Source organism: Balaenoptera borealis (genome assembly GCF_965194805.1).
Source record: "Balaenoptera borealis genome assembly, chromosome: 3".
In the NCBI taxonomy this organism is placed as follows: domain Eukaryota; kingdom Metazoa; phylum Chordata; class Mammalia; order Artiodactyla; family Balaenopteridae; genus Balaenoptera; species Balaenoptera borealis.
In genome coordinates, this window is record NC_138866.1 from 124930045 (window position 1) to 124948034 (window position 17990).

At 41.2% G+C, this 17990-nt stretch overlaps 1 protein-coding gene and 1 long non-coding RNA gene across 2 annotated transcripts in view; one reads left to right on the forward strand and one right to left on the reverse strand.

Moving 5' to 3' along the window:
- LOC309626407 overlaps positions 1 to 9783 on the forward strand; it is a 51558-nt gene extending 41775 nt beyond the window's left edge. The window contains exon 2 of the long non-coding RNA XR_014243167.1: positions 837 to 9783. This is a non-coding gene — a long non-coding RNA (uncharacterized lncRNA). The remainder of the gene's footprint in view (positions 1 to 836) is intronic.
- Positions 1 to 17326, reverse strand: part of IREB2 (iron responsive element binding protein 2) — a 56166-nt gene extending 38840 nt beyond the window's left edge. The window contains exons 1-2 of the mRNA XM_082386982.1: positions 17125 to 17326; positions 15182 to 15271 (exon numbers count right to left, since the gene is read on the reverse strand). Coding sequence (XP_082243108.1) covers positions 15182 to 15271; positions 17125 to 17143 — 109 coding nt within the window. The 5' untranslated portion in view covers positions 17144 to 17326. The remainder of the gene's footprint in view (positions 1 to 15181; positions 15272 to 17124) is intronic.
- Between the last annotated feature and the right edge of the window lie 664 nt (positions 17327 to 17990).

Sequence of the window (17990 nt, forward strand, 5' to 3'; positions counted from 1 at the left end):
CTATGAAACTGTCAGTTTAACTTACAAGGAGAGTGAAATTTTGGCACTTTTACAGTTCTCAACACTTTCTGGTAGTACTGTTTCGGTTTCCTGGCTGACCTCTACTCCTTTACCTGATCTTTAAATGTAGGAGTTCCTCAGAGTTCATATCTAGGCTTACTTCTTTTCTCACTCCATATCGTCTCCTCTCAGGAGTTTCAACTGATCCTATGGCTTCAATGGACTATCTCTACACCAATAACTCCAAAAGATTTTTCTACAGTCCAGATCTGTCTTCTGAGCTCCAGAACCATGCAGCTAATTGCCTCACAAACATCTCTACTTGAATACTGATATGTTCCCAAATTCACTAGTACCTAAACTGAACTCTGATTTCCCCTCTGCCCCTGTCCCATATCACTACCACCTCTGTGTTCCCTAGCTCAGTAAACGGCACCACCTTCCACCCAGATGCTTATGCCAAAGCATCTAGGCAACATCCTTGACACCTCTTTCATATATCTTTTGAGTTTGTCTACTTCTATCACCACCACCACTAAAACTAGTACAAGCCACCACTATGTCATCTCTCACCCAGATTCTTTAGTTCATCTTTCTATCTCCATAGATGCCCCATACCAGTGGTTTTCAAAGTGTGGTCCCTGGACTCCTGGGGGGCCCTGAAACTCTTTCAGGGAATCTGCAAGGTCAACTAAGACATTATTTGCTTTTTCCACCATTTTGACATATGTGCTGAAGGTTCAGATACAATAGTGGATAAAACTGCTGATGCCTTAGCAGGACTCAAAGCAGTGGCACCAAATTGTACTTGTACTCACTGTATCGTTCATTTTCAGGCAAAATACCAGTTTCACTTAAGAATGTCCTTGGGGGAGGAACCAAGATGGTGGAGTAGAAGGACGTGCTCTCACTCCCTCTTGCGAGAACACCAGAATCACAACTAGCTGCTGGACAATCATCGACAGGAAGACGCTGCAACTCACCAAAAAAGATACCCCACATCCAAAGACAAAGGAGAAGCCACAGTGAGATGGTAGGAGGGGCACAATCAGAGTAAAATCAAATCCCATAACTGGTGGGTGGGTGACTCACAGACTGGCGAACACTTACACCACAGAAGTCCACCCACTGGAGTGAAGGTTCTGAGCCCCACGTCAGGCTTCCCAACCTGGGGGTCCAGGAACGGGAGGAGGAATTCATAGAGAATCAGACTTTGAAGCCTAGTGGGAACTGACTGCAGGACTTCGACAGGACTGGGGGAAACAGAGACCCCACTCTCGGAGGGTGCACACAAAATAGTATGTGCATTGGGACCCAGGGGAAGGAGCAGTGACCCCGGGGGGAGACTGAACCAGACCTACCTGCTAGTGTTGGAAGGTCTCCTGCAGAGGCGGGGGGTGGCTCTGTTTCACCATGGGGACAATGACACTGGCAGCAGAAGTTCTGGGAAGTACTCCTTGGAGTGAGCCCTCCCAGGGTCTGTCATTAGCCCCACCAAAGAGCCCAGGTAGGCTCCAGTGTTGGGCTGCCTCAGGCAAAACAACCAACAGGGAGGGAACCCAGCCCCACCCATCAACAGTCAAGTGGATTAAAGTTTTACTGAGCTCTGACCACCACAGCAACAGTCAGCTCTACCCACCACCAGAGCCTCCCATCAAGCCTCTTAGATAGCCTCAACCACCAGAGGGCAGACAGCAGAAGCAAGAAGAACTACAATCCTGCAGCCTGTGGAACAAAAACCACATTCACACAAAGATAGACAAGATGAAAAGGCAGAGGGCTATGTACCAGATGAAGGAAAAAGATATAACCCCAGAAAAACAACTAAATGAAGTGGAGATAGGCAACGTTCCAGAATAAGAATTCAGAATGATGATAGTGAAGATGATCCAGGACCTCAGAATAAGAATGGAGGCAAAGACTGAGAAGATGCAAGAAATGATTAACAAAGACCTAGAAGAATTAAAGAACAAACAGAGATAAACAATACAATAACTGAAATGAAAACTGCACTAGAAGGAATCAATAGCAGAATAACTGAGGCAGAAGAACGGATAAGTGACCTGGAAGACAGAATGGTGGAATTCACTGCTGTGGAACAGACTAAAGAAAAAAGAATGAAAAGAAATGAAGACAGCCTAAGAGACCTCTGGGACAACATTAAACGCAACAACAATCGCATTATAGGGGTCCCAGAAGGAGAAGAGAGAGAGAAAGGGCCAGAGAAAATATCTGAAGAGATTATAGTCGAAAACTTCCCTAACATGGGAAAGGAAACAGCCACCCAAGTCCAGGAAGCACAGAGAGTTCCATACAGGATAAACCCAAGGAGAAACACGCTGAGACACATAGTAATCAAATTGGCAAAAATTAAAGACAAAAAAAATTATTGAAAGCAGCAAGGGAAAAACGACAAATAATATACAAGGGAACTCCCATAAGGTTAACAGCTGATTTCTCAGCAGAAACTTTACAAGCCAGAAGGGAGTGGCATGATATACTTAAAGTGATGAAAGGGAAGAACCTACAACCAAGATTACTCTACCCGGCAAGGATCTCATTTAGATTTCATGGAGAAATCAAAAGCTTTACAGACAAGCAAAAGCTACGAGAATTCAGCACCACCAAACCAGCTCTACAACAAATGCTAAAGGAACTTCTCTAAGTGGGAAACACAAGAGAAGAAAAGGACCTACAAAAACAAACCCAAAACAATCCAGAAAATGGTCATAGGAACAGACATATCGATAATTACCTTAAATGTGAATGGATTAAATGCTCCAAACAAAAGACACAGGCTTGCTGAATGGATACAAAAACAAGACCCATATATATGCTGTCTACAAGATACCCACTTCAGACCTAGGGACACACAGAGACTGAAAGTGAGGGGATGGAAAAAGATATTCCATGCAAATGGAAATCAAAAGAAAGCTGGAGTAGCTATACTCATATCAGATAAAATAGACCTTAAAATAAAGAATGTTACAAGAGACAAGAAAGGACACTACATAATGATCAAGGGATCAATCCAAGAAGAAGATATAACAATTATAAATATATATGCACCCAACACAGGAGCACCTCAATACATAAGGCAACTGCTAACAGCTATAAAAGAGGAAATCGACAGTAACAAAATAATAGTGGGGGACTTTAACACCTCACTTACACCAATGGACAGATCATCCAAAATGAAAATAAATAAGGAAACAGAAGCTTTAAATGACACAATAGACCAGATAGATTTAATTGATATTTATGGGACATTCCATCCAAAAACAGCAGATTACACCTTCTTCTCAAGTGTGCACGGAACATTCTCCAGGATAGATCACATCTTGGGTCACAAATCAAGCCTCAGTAAATTTAAGAAAATTGAAATCATATCAAGCATCTTTTCTGACCACAACGCTATCAGATTAGAATGAATTACAGGGATAAGAACGTAAAAAACACAAACACACGGAGGCTAAACAATACCTTACTACATAACCAAGAGATCACTGAAGAAATCGAAGAGGAAATCAAAAAATACCTAGAGACAAATGACAATGAAAACACGAGGATCCAAAACCTATGCGATGCCGCAAAAGCAGTTCTAAGAGGGAAGTTTATAGCTATACAAGCCAACCTAAAGAAACAAGAAACATCTCAAGTAAACAATCTAACCTTACACCTAAAGGAACTAGAGAAAGAAGAACAAACAAAACCCAAAGTTAGCAGAAGGAAAGAAATCATAAAGATCAGAGCAGAGATAAATGAAATAGAAACAAAGAAAACAATAGTAAAGATCAATAAAACTAAAAGCTGGTTCTTTGAGAAGATAAACAAAATTGATAAGCCATTAGCCATCAAGCCATTAGACTCATCAAGAAAAAGAGGGAGAGGACTCAAATCAATAAAATTAGAAATGAAAAAGGAGAAGTTACAACAGACACCGCAGAAATACAAAGCATTCTAAGAGACTACTACAAGCAACTCTATGCCAATAAAATGGACAACCTGGAAGAAATGGACAAATCCTTAGAAAGGTATAACCTTCCAAGACTGAACCAGGAAGAAATAGAAAATATGAACAGACCAATCACAAGTAACGAAATTGAAACTGGGATTAAAAATCTTCCAACAAACAAAAGTCCAGGACCAGATGGCTTCACAGGTGAATTCTATCAAACATTTAGAGAAGAGCTAACACCCATCCTTCTCAAACTCTTCCAAAAAATTGCAGAGGAAGGAACACTCCCAAACTCATTCTATGAGGCCACCATCACCCTGATACCAAAACCAAAGACACTACAAAAAAAGAAAATTACAGACCAATATCACTGATGAATATAGATGCAAAAATCCTCAACAAAATACTAGCAAACAGAATCCAACAACACATTAAAAGGATCATACACCACGATCAAGTGGGATTTATCCCAGGGATGCAAGGATTCTTCAATATACGGAAATCAATCAATGTGATACACCATATTAACGAATTGAAGGGCTTCTCTGGTGGCACAGTGGTTGGGAGTCTGCCTGCCAATGCAGGGGACACAGGTTCGAGACCTGGCCTGGGAGGATCCCACATGCCGCGGAGCGACTAGGCCCGTGAGCCACAATTGCTGAGCCTGCGCGTCTGGAGCCTGTGCTCCGCAACAAGAGAGGCCGCAATAATGAGAGGCCCGTGCACCGCGATTAAGAGTGGCCCCCACTTGCCGCAACTAGAGAAAGCCCTCGCACAGAAACGAAGACCCAACATAGCCATAAATTTAAAAAAAAAAAAAAAAAAAAAAGCTATAAGGATATATTGTACCACATGGGGAATATAGCCAATATTAAAAAAAAAAAATTTGAAGAATAAATACCATATGATCATCTCAATAGATGCAGAAAAAGCTTTTGACAAAATTCAACACCCATTTCTGATAAAAACTCTCCAGAAAGTGGGCACAGAGGGAACCTACCTCAACATAATAAAGGCCATACACGACAAACCCACAGCAAACATCATTCTCAACAGTGAAAAACTGAAAGCATTTCCTCTAAGATCAGGAACGAGACAAGGATGTCCACTCTCACCAGTATTGTTCAACATAGTTTTGGAAGTCCTAGCCATGGCAATCAGAGAAGAAAAAGAAATAAAAGGAATACAAATTGGAAAAGAAGAAGTAAAACTGTCATTGTTTGCAGATGACATGATACTATATATAGAGAATCCTAAAAATGCCACCAGAAAACTACTAGAGCTAATCAATGAATTTGGTAAAGTTGCAGGATACAAAATTAATGCACAGAAATCTCTTGCATTCCTATACACTAATGATGGAAAATCTGAAAGAGAAATTATGGAAACACTCCCATTTACCATTGCAACAAAAAGAATAAAATACCTAGGAATATACCTACCTAGGGAGACAAAAGACCTGTATGCAGAAAACTATAAGACACTGATGAAAGAAATTAAAGATGATACCAACAGATGGAGAGATATACCATGTTCTTGGATTGGAAGAATCAATATTGTGAAAATGACCATACTACCCAAAGCAATCTTCAGATTCAATGCAATCCCTATCAAATTACCAATAGCATTTTTTACGGAACTAGAACAAATCATCTTAAAATTTGTATGGAGATGCAAAAGACCCCGAATAGCCAAAGCAGTCTTGAGGCAAAAAAATGGAGCTGGAGGAATCAGACTCCCTGACTTCAGACTATACTACAAAGCTACAGTAATCAAGACAATATGGTACTGGCACAAAAATAGAAACATAGATCAATGGAACAAGATAGAAAGCCCAGAGATAAACCCACGCACCTATGGTCAACTAATCTATGACAAAGGAGGCAAAGATATACAATGGAGAAAAGACAGTCTCTTCAATAAGTGGTGCTGGGAAAACTGGACAGCTACATGTAAAAGAATGAAATCAGAATACTCCCTAACACCATACACAAAAATAAACTCAAAATGGATTAGAGACCTAAAGTAAGACTGGACACTATAAACCTCTTAGAGGAAAACATAGGAAGAACACTCTTTGACATAAATCGCAGCAAGATCCTTTTTGATCCACCTCCTAGAGTAATGGAAATAAAACCAAAAACAAACAAATGGGACCTAATGAAACTTCCAAGCTTTTGCACAGCAAAGGAAACCATAAACAAGACGAAAAGACAACCCTCAGAATGGGAGAAAATATTTGCAAACGAATCAACGGACAAAGGATTAATCTCCAAAATATATAAACAGCTCATTCAGCTCAATATTAAAGAAACAAACACCCTAATCCAAAAATGGGCAGAAGACCTAAATAGACATTTCTCCAAAGAAGACATACAGATGGCCAAGAAGCACATGAAAAGCTGCTCAACATCACTAATTATTAGAGAAATGCAAATCAAAACTACAATGAGGTATCACCTCACACCAGTTAGAATGGGCACCATCAGAAAATCTACAAACAACAAATGCTGGAGAGGGTGTGGAGAAAAGGGAACCCTCTTTCACTGTTGGTGGGAATGTAAATTCATACAGCCACTATGGAGAACAATATGGAGGTTCCTTAAAAAACTAAAAATAGAATTACCATATGACCCAGCAATCCCACTACTGGGCATATACCCAGAGAAAACTGTAATTCAAATAGACACATGCACCCCAATGTTCATTGCAGCACTATTTACAATAGCCAGGTCATGGAAGCAACCTAAATGCCCATTGACAGACGAATGGATAAAGAAGTTGTAGTACATATATACAATGGAATATTACTCAGCCATAAAAAGGAACGAAATTGAGTCATTTGTTTTGACATGGATGGATCTAGAGACTGTCATACAGAGTGAAGTAAGTCAGAAAGAGAAAAACAAATATCGTATATAAACGCATGTATGTGGAACCTAGAAAAATGGTACAGATGAAGCGGTTTGCAGGGCAGAAGTTGAGACACAGATGTACAGAACAAACGTATGGACACCAAGGGGGAAAACTGCAGTGGGGTGGGGATGGTGGTGTGCTGAATTGGGCGATTGGGATTGACATGTATACAGTGATGTGTATAAAATTGATGACTGATTTAAAAAAAAAAAAAAAAGGAAAAAAAAATGTCCTTGGCAAAGCAGAAAAAGTGTTAATTTTATTAAATCTCAACCACTGAGGTCAAGTCTCAATATTCTGTGTGACAACAATGAAGTGTATATAGCATTTCTGCTCAAAACCACAGTACAATCGTTGTTCAAGGGAAAAACACTTGTATGATTGATTACAAGCTAAATTAGCCACTTTTTCCAAAGAACACCATTTTCACTTGAAAGAACAAATGACCAACTATGATTATTCAAATATGGATATCTGGCAGACATTTTCTCAAAAATGAATGAAGTAATAAGCCTGTCTGCTCATTATCTTGTCCCACCACTCTCTGCTCACTGTGTTCACTGAAGATCTTTGAGAAATAAAGGTTCACTGAGTTATGCAGATCTTCCAAATGTGGACACATTTTATTATACAATATATAAAAAATACAGACATGCACATTTGTTATCATCACCGTAGCCCTTTCAACACGGGAACCAGAGCTCCTATGAAGCTGTCCACTCTGAAAGACTCCTCCTGCCTGTGCCAGAACCTGGACCAAGATGCTCCACGCAGAAGACCCTTTACCCTGCCACTGCCTGGACTTCCCTTGCAAGCTGCCTGGAGGGTCACACAACGAGCTGCTGCTGCTTCTGCAAGCCCCCACGTGTCCCATGCATCATGAAGGGCTCTTGCCCCTGCCAGCATCTGCTCTCTCAATACACGTTCACAGTACCAGTTGCTGGTTGCCTACTCCCCTGCATGTACTCAAGATGATGGCCTACTGCCTGCCCAGCAACTCCAGACCAGCTCCAGTCTGACTAAACCAGCAAACTTCTCTGCGATCTAATGAGCTGAACCACACCTTCTCCAATGGTACCTGACCCCCTTCCAATTTTTCCTTCCTTGGGTATTCTCTGTCAGCCCTACAGGTACCATAAAGAATTTCCTTACATCTTACAATTACTCTTTTATCACAGTTAATAATTATTTACATTAAAGTTCCCCTATTCTATGTCCTGATTGGACTGAGACTGCTACAACATACTAAGGCACTGTACTTACATTTTCCATTACTAAACTGTGTGCTTTCTTTAGCACAAAGATGCTATCTTAGCCATCTTTCACTCGCCAGAAACATGTGAGTACTCAATCTTAGCTGAATGAATTAAACAGCGTTGTTGAGAGATGCATGCACCAAGTATCAATAGAAAACTGGGCTGGATTAATACCACCTCTTCTAACCAGGAATTTCCAGAATCCTATGAATCTGGAAAGCTAATCCTCTAAAGATAGGCAATCAAAAAGACATGTGGGGAACCAGAACAAGCCTGTGACTTAAACTGAAAAAGTACGACAATGTTTGTTATCATACTTCTGAAATGAACTGCTAACAACAGATATCCTTTTGATCAATTACTCACTGTAAGATCCAAGAGGTGGTTCAGGCTTTAAAAAAAGATGCCGAGGCCTGCTATTTTACATGGGAGGCAGCTGATGAAAGGCATATCCAGGTTTCCAGGACAGTAGATCTTTCCACTCAAGGCTAAGTGGCTGCTACTATGATTAGGCAATATAATTTATCTCTCAGTGCAGAGGTCGCAAACTGTTGGCCTGCAGATGTGTTTCGTTTGTTCTACACAGTTTTAACATTTTAAAGTTTAATTGCCAACACTGAAAAACCAGAGATTTTTTTACATGAAAATCCAAATTTCTGGCTTAAGATAAATAGAAAGTTTTACAACACCAACCTCACATTTCTGCTGGAACTGAGTAGCACCTACTCTTTTATATAGGGCATTTGCTCTCCTGCTTGCCACAATTCCAGCCAGGGCCATTTCACTTGTTTATGGTGCCTCTATGGTCCTTATAAGCATGAGCATACAACCCCCAGTGTAGCAGTTTTACAAGCATAGACTTCGGAATCTCAGATTTTTGATCAAGTTTCTCCTCTATCATTTATTAGGTAATGGTACTTAGTAGCGGGACCCTGGCCAAGTGGGTAATAACAGAATTTATAGAATGGAAATAGTAAATAATCAATAAACACTAGCACTTTATTACTGCCCTTATTAAGCTGGGAAACAGAATGGTATTAAAGGGGGAAAAGTGTTGGTCTGAAGTCAGAAGATATGTCTAAGACCAGATCTCCTCACTTAGAAGATATGTGACCTTAGGCATATTACTGAGATTTTTAGCCTCATTTTCCTCATGTGCATAAAACTATCCTCCCTGCCTAACATAAAGCAATGTAGTGAAGACAGATAATGTAAAAGGGTTTTGTTATTTCTCAAAAGTGATTAATTCCAGGTTTAAACAGTAGATGGAGAAATTACCCATAGGAAATATCAATATTAACAACAGGCTTTAGATAAACTAAATATGAAAGAGAAATACACTGAAGACTGATGGAAAGGGGGAAACACTCAAACACTCTAGGCCTGCCTAAAGCCTCAAGGAGGCTATCTTTGGAGTCCAGGCTAAGAAAGCAAGGAGACTGGTAGAGTAGCTTTAGGGTAAACCTAAAAACCCTGTTCAAGGCCAGGAGCCTGGAGAAAAGATTAAGAAACTGTTCTAGAAGGCCCTGTAACCCCAGACTTTGCAACAGGATTAACTCACACCCATGTCTCACTAGTCAAGGTACTGTTTATATCTCTAACCGGTACCAGGCTGGAATGGAACTGATTTCCAATAAAGAACTCTGACCTTTGTTTTTTTGTTTTGTTTTGTTTTGTTTTTTAATATCGCCATGGAGAGTCCAAGAAGGCAGAAAGAGAAAACAGATTCCTGCTTCTTTAAGATTTTTTTTTCACTCACTGACAAAGGTAGAGAAAACCAGAAAAATAATATCTATTATTGATAAAGGTACAGACACACTCACTCTTCTCATTTGCTCCTGGTAAGCATGTCATCTAGCACTATCTGCTGACATAACAGGCATACTTCATGGTGCTTGTCCAAACCTCCATCCATGAAATGGACAGTGCTCAGTGCCCCATTACCTCCCTGGCTACAGTGCTGAAGCAAGAGCCAACCCCTTGGCAGGTGAATGACCAACAGCCTGGTGGAAAAAATATAGATTCCTCTCTCAGGAATTTGCAATCAGAACACAGGCTGAACCAGAAAGTTGTTAAGAGCTAAGCTAGAGACAGAGGTTGCCATTTGTGGCCATGTAAAAAGTTAGTAGGCAGAGGCAGCTTGTCTGCAGTGAAGTAGAGGGAGCAGAAGAGTGGAGGAGGGCCAGGAATCCGAAGCCCTGAAAGAAAAAATAAAGAGCTCCCTCACTTCTGGCTCATTGCCCCTTTTCTTGAGATACAGCCACCTTTCATTTGCCCGGGAGCTCTGCATCATTACAATAAATCTTTCTTCACTTGAGCTAGTGGGTGTCTGTTCTCTGCTACCAAAAGGACCTAATCTAGAATAGAAATTGTCTACAAAAGCACAGTTAAAACCAACAGACCATTGGACAAAATGTGGAGGGTTGGTGAGTGCATGATTGTAGATGGAATAGAATCACATTAGGTAAAGGTAATCCTTAGAAAGTTATGTATCGTGTGTAAACATTACAAGCAAATTATTTCATTGCTTACCAAACTTACAGCCCTTTCCAGAGTCCATGGAAGAGACAAGATTAGAAAATATGGACTTCTGTTCCTACCAGCAAGATAACTGACCAGCAACAGACGCCTGACTTGCCCAGCCAAACCACAGGTTAACTATAGGTTAAAACAATAGTAGAAAAAGTCATCTAGAGATACAGTCTTAACTGGCTGGTAAGCTAATCATAACACACAAAGAATGGCTGGTAGTGGCTATACTGGGTATTACACAATACCAATAAGTAAAGTGGGCTGTGGAGACAGAAGACTGGAGAGTAGATCTTCAAAAAGAAACAGGTGACAGAAAGAACAGCCTCTGGCTTAGAAATTCTAGTTCCCATGAGGCCTGACTGTGCTTTCTTCCTTTGCCTTTGGATGTTTGGAAACTGTAACAACATCTTCTTTCTTGAGTGCTGAGTTAAGTGAGTTTCTGTTCCTTATATTCAAGGACAAAGACTGGAAAAGACAGTACATATACAGTAAAAGTGAAAAAGAAAAGTGATGCGGGTGGAGGAAACAATACTTTCAACCGGTAACTATATAATAAGGTTGCATGCAAATTTAACTACTACACACACACAGCGGCTTTATTTATAAATAGGGAAAAGTTGGTAACCTCAATATTCAAAGATCTGCTAACTAAACCATGATGCATCCATATAGGCAATCCCGTGCAGCCAGTAGCTGTAGAAAAGTACAGGTATCCCCTTCTACTCAAACTCATAATCCCTGACTCAGAAACCGAACAGATTCAGATAGCAAGGGATACTTGTATTCAATGACATGGAAAGATGTTCATGATATACTAAATAAAAAAAGGTTACAAAACAATATATACTGTATTTTTTGTTAAGTAGCACATTTACATATATTTGTATATGCACGTAAAAATGAAACTGTTTCTACACTACCTATAATGTTTTTGTCTTTGATTACCAATCCCAACCTAATTTCTTATAATAAAAACTCTCCTAAAAAATTAAATACAGATTTTCTTTCAGAGATTACAAGGTAGGATTTGGAAAACCAAGTCTTGGCTCTACTACAGGACTAAGCAGTACCATGGTTAAAAAGCAAGCAGTTAGGAAGGAAAAAGGAAAGATGAATGAGATAACCTGAGATAAAGAAAGGGGCCTGAGGCTTTACACCAGGCTGAAGGCCCTCTTGCCCAGTAACAGCTACTCTCTAAAATATGTTTCACTAGAGCCAGGCCAGTCTCTTCACTGTCTTCCCCCTTACTCATTTTCCATTATGCTTGCTGGTCATTCTAATTCCCCAAGTGTTGACTGGCCTCTGTGATCCCTCTGTTTAACATCAATTCAAGTCCTCCTTCCTTCAGAAAGCAGTCTCTGACTATTCCAGGCAACAGTGATTTCTCTCTTCCTTGGAACCAGGTATATTTTCAAATTCAGAGATCTACTTAAGAGAGTCACTCAAAATCTCTAAGGTTGTAGTCAATGCACTGGAGTGCCAGACAGGCAGCTCCAGATCATTAAAAAGACATTTTGCCACTAGTGAAATTATGAAAGTTTAAAATGTGGTCAACGTGTACCATATGCCCACTTCCATAAAGATACTTTGAGTATAGGACTTCCCTGGTGGCGCAGTGGTTAAGAATCCACCTGCCAATGCAGGGGACACGGGTTCAATCCCTGGTCTGGGAAGATCCCACATGTCACGGAGCAACTAAGCCCGTGCGCCACAACTACTGAGCCTGCGTTCTAGAGCCCGCAAGCCACAACTACTGAGCCCACATGCCACAACTACTGAAGCCCGAGCGCCTAGAGACCGTGTTCTGCAGCAAGAGAAGCCACTGCAATGAGAAGCCCATGCGCCACAACAAAGAGTAGCCCCTGCGCAGCCACGAAGACCCAACGAAGCCAAAAAAAAAAAAAAAAGACTAAGTGGCTCTCAAAATATGGCCCCAAGCCAGCAGCATCAGTATCTCCTGGCAACTTGTTAGAAATCCAAATTTTCAGTCTCTACCCCAGATCAGAACTCCGGAGATGGGGCCCAGCAAGCCTCCGGCTGATCCTGATGCACGCTGAAGTTTGAGAACTACTGACTAAGGAAACAGCTGGCATTAACTAATTAAAAAAAAAAAAAAAAAACCTTGAGTATAAACTTGGGAAGCAAAAAGATAAAATGGCAATAAAAAAGGAGAAATCAAGTAATTTGTGTTGTATTCTATCTAAAGACAGACTTAATAAGGGAAGGTACTGTTAGTGAGGCAGATAGTCTAGGCTAGTTCACTCACTACCCACTCCCAACCACTTCAACCACTTCTCCCTTGTCTTTCTCTACTGCAAAATCCAGAAAGCTAAATACACCATCTTTCAGCCTTTAAAGCCGAGAGTGGAGATGACATTTTGGCCAAGGAGATACAGGCAAAAGCTCCTGGGGTGGGCTTTTCTTTCTGTTTTGCTCTTCCAGCTGCCTAGAACATGGACCTAATGCAGGTACATCAGCTATTTGCAACCCAAAAAATGAAAGCAAAACAGAAAAAAGTGAGAAGCCTAGGTCCTTGCTGATGTTGGTGCTATACAGTCCCAGTATGTCCACATCCAGACTTCTTGTTAGGTGAGAAAAATAAACCCCTATTTGTTAGAGTCACTGTACAGTAGGTTTTCAGTTCCTTGCAGCTGCAGGCATTCCTGATACAGTTAGCAGGGAGCTTAGAAGAGTGCTCTCAACTATCTTTCCTCACCAACATATAAGAGAGCTAGAACACTTGCCCTTCATTAAGTTACTCACTACAACTGTGATTCTCAGCCTGGTAGGCATCCGAATGTGGGAAGCAGAGAGGGCAGTGGTCCAGAACCCTGGTGATTACCAAAGCAATGTCTCCTAAGCACATGTCTGGGAGGCCATTCAATCTGGTCCCTCCAAAAATGCAGCAAGGATTTTTTGTTTTTCTACTCAAGTTGCTCCTTTCTTTCAAAGTCAATTCTTCTTTCAAATTTTATTCCCTACTAAGTAATTACTAAGAAATTATTTAGGTAATTACTTAATAAACCTCTCATAAAACCATTCTATTAAAAACAACGTTTTAATCCCACAGAAATAAAAACCAAATTTCTGTTTTAAAGGCATTTGTATTTACAGGCATTCTCTTATTAATTTATCATGGTTATAAAAACCCTGGTACTCTGGAACTCAGTTATGTACAGATGCCTGTGACAGCTTATTTTCCAGAGATAATACAGCTCTTACTTTTTTAATCACTCTTTCAATGCATTTTACAGTTGTTTTGATAGTTTCCCACTGATTTCCTGCATTTGGGAAATACAGGCTATCTTCAAGTAGGCACATTTCCACAAATTATCCATAGAAAGAACTTATACTCAAATTAAAAAACATCCTCATATATGTTCTTTTACTTTACTAAACTATAAAATGTGGGTTAAGAAACTTCCAGGCCAGAATCACTAGATATTTGAGAGAAGGGAAATAAAAGATCTTTCTTGTATATAATCAACTTAGCTGTTCCCTTTTCAAAATTAATACAAACTCATCTTCAGTGAAGAAATAAAATAAATGTGAATGAAAGACACATGGCACTAAGAAAAGACCAACCTCTCAATACAAATCACAGCAACTAAACATGCAAGGTAAAGGATTTTGGTGAAATGTTTATTTTTAAATGGCAACTTAATTCTAGGATAGGGATCTTCTCCAAAATATACTCTAAAATATCCAAATCTTCTCAGAATGTACAAGAAAATACTGCTAGTCTAGAACATTTAAACCCACCAAAATCTACAGAAAAATCACAAAAGCAATCTTAAGTAACACAAGAAGAAGGAAAAAACAAAAACAAAAACAAAACCAAGGTTAAGGAAAAGCTCCCTCCAAAACTGCAACAGATTTGGCATTTAATTTTTCTTTTCACTGAAAAATCAGACAAGAATAATCTAAATCACTCTTCCAAACAGGTCTTCCCTTCACCGGCCTGGTTGAGAAAATTACTCAGTGGTCAATAAAGTAAAGACTTCCATCCAATACTCTGAGGTTCCACCAAGTTCACTCTTCTGAAACCTCAGTGAAAGGTTTGATCCTGGTCAGGCGCCTGCAAAGGTCTGCCAAGAGTGTCAGGGCACAAGCCAGGGCAAACCATGCCCTGGTCAACAACTCAAATCAGTGGGCCCTGCTGATGATTCTTGTTCAAAGGATAGTGGCACTGTTCACTTGGAAAATTAAAATATACATTTAATAGCTCTAGAATATCATCCGGCAGGTTTCTATTGTTTTTAAAATTGTACTAGTAATTTCTTGGGGGTAAAAATCATTACTAAACTAACTTAGATTTTAAAATGAGAAGCTATGGTATGGGCTTACATCCTCCTCAAACAAAAGCTAGCCCAAGAAGCTTTTAAAATGTTAGACATATGTGTAGGTGTACCTGCTACGACATGGTGGGAATAAATTTAAAATTTCTTCAACTCAGCTCAACAAATGCATTTTTATTATTAGAAACTAAACAAATCCAAGAAAATTTAAGCAACATTACCATACTTGGTGCCTCCAAGTCTAGGTACATTGAAGAACTTCTTATGTGAACTGTCATTTAATGTTTCAATAAGGTACTCAAAGGCATATCCTGAAAAAAAAAATTATACTTTCATTAAACACTGCTACAAATTACCTTATTCAAAGTGAAAATACCTAGAAACCAGCTTTGTCCAAAAGAATTTTCTGTAATGGCGCAAATTTTCTATATTTGCGCTATATTACCTATATTTTCTATAGGTAGCCGTGGCCATTGAGCACTTGAAATGTGGTTACAGCGACTGAGGAACAGAGTTTTTAATTTTATTTAATTAATTTAAATTTAAATAGTCACATGTGGCTGGTGTCCACTGTATTGGACAGTAAAACTCTAAGCCATAACTCTTGTCAAATAAAAACTGAAAAAAAAATTATACTTTCATTAAACACTGCTACAAATTACCTTATTCAAAGTGAAAATACCTAGAAACCAGCTTTGTCCAAAAGAATTTTCTGTAATGGCGCAAATTTTCTATATTTGCGCTATATTACCTATATTTTCTATAGGTAGCCGTGGCCATTGAGCACTTGAAATGTGGTTACAGCGACTGAGGAACAGAGTTTTTAATTTTATTTAATTAATTTAAATTTAAATAGTCACATGTGGCTGGTGTCCACTGTATTGGATAGTAAAACTCTAAGCCATGACCCTTGTCAAATAAAAACTGGTAAAATAATTAACTCCTGAAAATGTGATAATAAAGAATACCTAGAAAGGGACAAGAATACCTAGAAAGTAAAATAATTAACTCCTGAAAATGTGATAATAAAGAATACCTAGAAAGGGACAATAAGAATGATTTAAAGGATGAATAGGCATGTTTTGTGAAGACATGTCCTGAAAATTGCATAAATACAGACAGGACAACGCCACAATTATGTTAGAAGAACTGATTTTTAAAAAAATAACCAAAAGATGGACTTTTACACAGCATTCAACAACAGGAATAAAATCAAAACCAAACCAAAACAAACAACTTATCAGGTAAGACCTTCACAGGCCTTAAGACTAAAGGTAAAGGTGAACAACAAAATATCTGGGTAAATTAGCAGATTCTCCCTAAAAGACACGTCTTCCTGGTTTTGTACGAATTGAAGCTTAACTACAAAGTCAAAGACCCAGGGGACTTATTTGAATGTGCCCCAGCTCCTAAGGTTCTTGGGGGAAGTGGCGGGGAGGCAGCCTTGAGGTTAAAGAACCTTCAGATCTTTTGTGCAGATTCACTGCAGTAGGTGGGCAGGACCCCCAACACTGCTAGGACCTTGGTCCGAAATGAGAAGCGATAAGCACTGTTCACTTTTTGAGACTATATAATGTTTTCCCTTTTTTATTGAGGGTTAAGCGAGGGAGGTGGATGGGGGGAGGAGATCCAGCGCTGCAATAAATGGTCCGAGAACTGGCTGACCAGTGTTCGGCCTTGACCACCCCCCACCTCTGCTTCTAGAGGCAAAGAGAGAGGGAGGGGCTCGAGGCTGGACAGCGGAATAAACAACTAGCTACGTGAGACGCCACCAAGGAGACACTAGCCCCCACCCTCATCTCTTACAAATGGGGGGCGGGGAGAAGATGGTGGGCCTTTCCTCGACCCTAGTGCTACTGAGGAGTACCGAGAAGCCGCTGGCAGCCAGCAGTGGCCAACGGGCCGAGGCCGGCACGGGTCAAGGCCAGCGGCGGAGCGGACGGCCCTTGGTGGGGTCACGCTGAGGGGCGAGGGCGGCGAGGCCGGGCCCTCGAGGCCTGGGCGCAGAGAGTGCGGCCCAGCAGGCAGGCCCCAAGGGAGCACAACCTGAGCCCGGAGGGCCCCGGCGCCGGCCGAGCAACTCCAGGAGAGAGAAGCAAAGAACTCGGGGCCGGGGCAGCGCGCGTCTCCAGCTGCCAGATCCAGTCGGTGAACTGAAACTAACCTGCACTTGGGGCGTCCATCGCCGGAGACCATATTATCCCTGCGGGGAGGGGGCCCGCGGGGGAAGGAGGGGGAGGTCGGGCGGGGAAGAGGGGGAGGAAAGCAGCTGGACCGGCAAGGGAAGCAGGAAAGGAGCAGTCTCGCGCAAACACCGCGAGAACCGCAGAACCGGCCCCAGGTCTCAGCTCGCGGGATTTGCCGCCCAACTATCGCGAGATCCTCGGGCTTGGAAACAAAGAAAGGAAAGGGGCGGAGCCAGCCAGAAGGCGATTCCTTGCGTAATCGCTTCTGTTCTCGCGAGCTGGGGCGAAACGCCGGGGAGGCTGTGGCGTTGGCGTCACTAGTTTGGCCCTCTTAGAGACCCGTTAGTTGTGGCTTCAAGTGTCCAATTGAGGTTGTGAGATCCAGCGGTGTTGGGGCTCCTTCGGGGTATCCGGTGATGTGGGGGGGGTAGGGTGGGGGGAGGGGTAGAGGGTCAGAATTGGAACTCCTACGAAAAACAGCTTGAGACCCTCTTTCCCTTGAAGATAAAGCCTTAGGTTAAACCTGTCATATGTGTAGCCTACACGCGTATTCTCTGGAGAGGATGGGAGAACTGATCTGGCACGTAGGAAGCGCTCAACTAATTGTTGAATGAATTTTCCTTACATTCCTGTAGCTTCAGTCTCTCCCTTTCTACTGGCTCCTTCCCAGTGGCAGTTAATCATGCTTAAGCCTCCATCCTTCCTCCACCTCCGCTCCTCAAGTCCCTACGTTCTTCTCTGCCGTCTTATCTCCCGTTGGCAGCCAACTTTGCAGAAAGAGCTGCTTGTGTTCGTCCTTCCCCTCCCACTCCTTATCTCTCTCCAATCTGCCTTCCACCCCCTA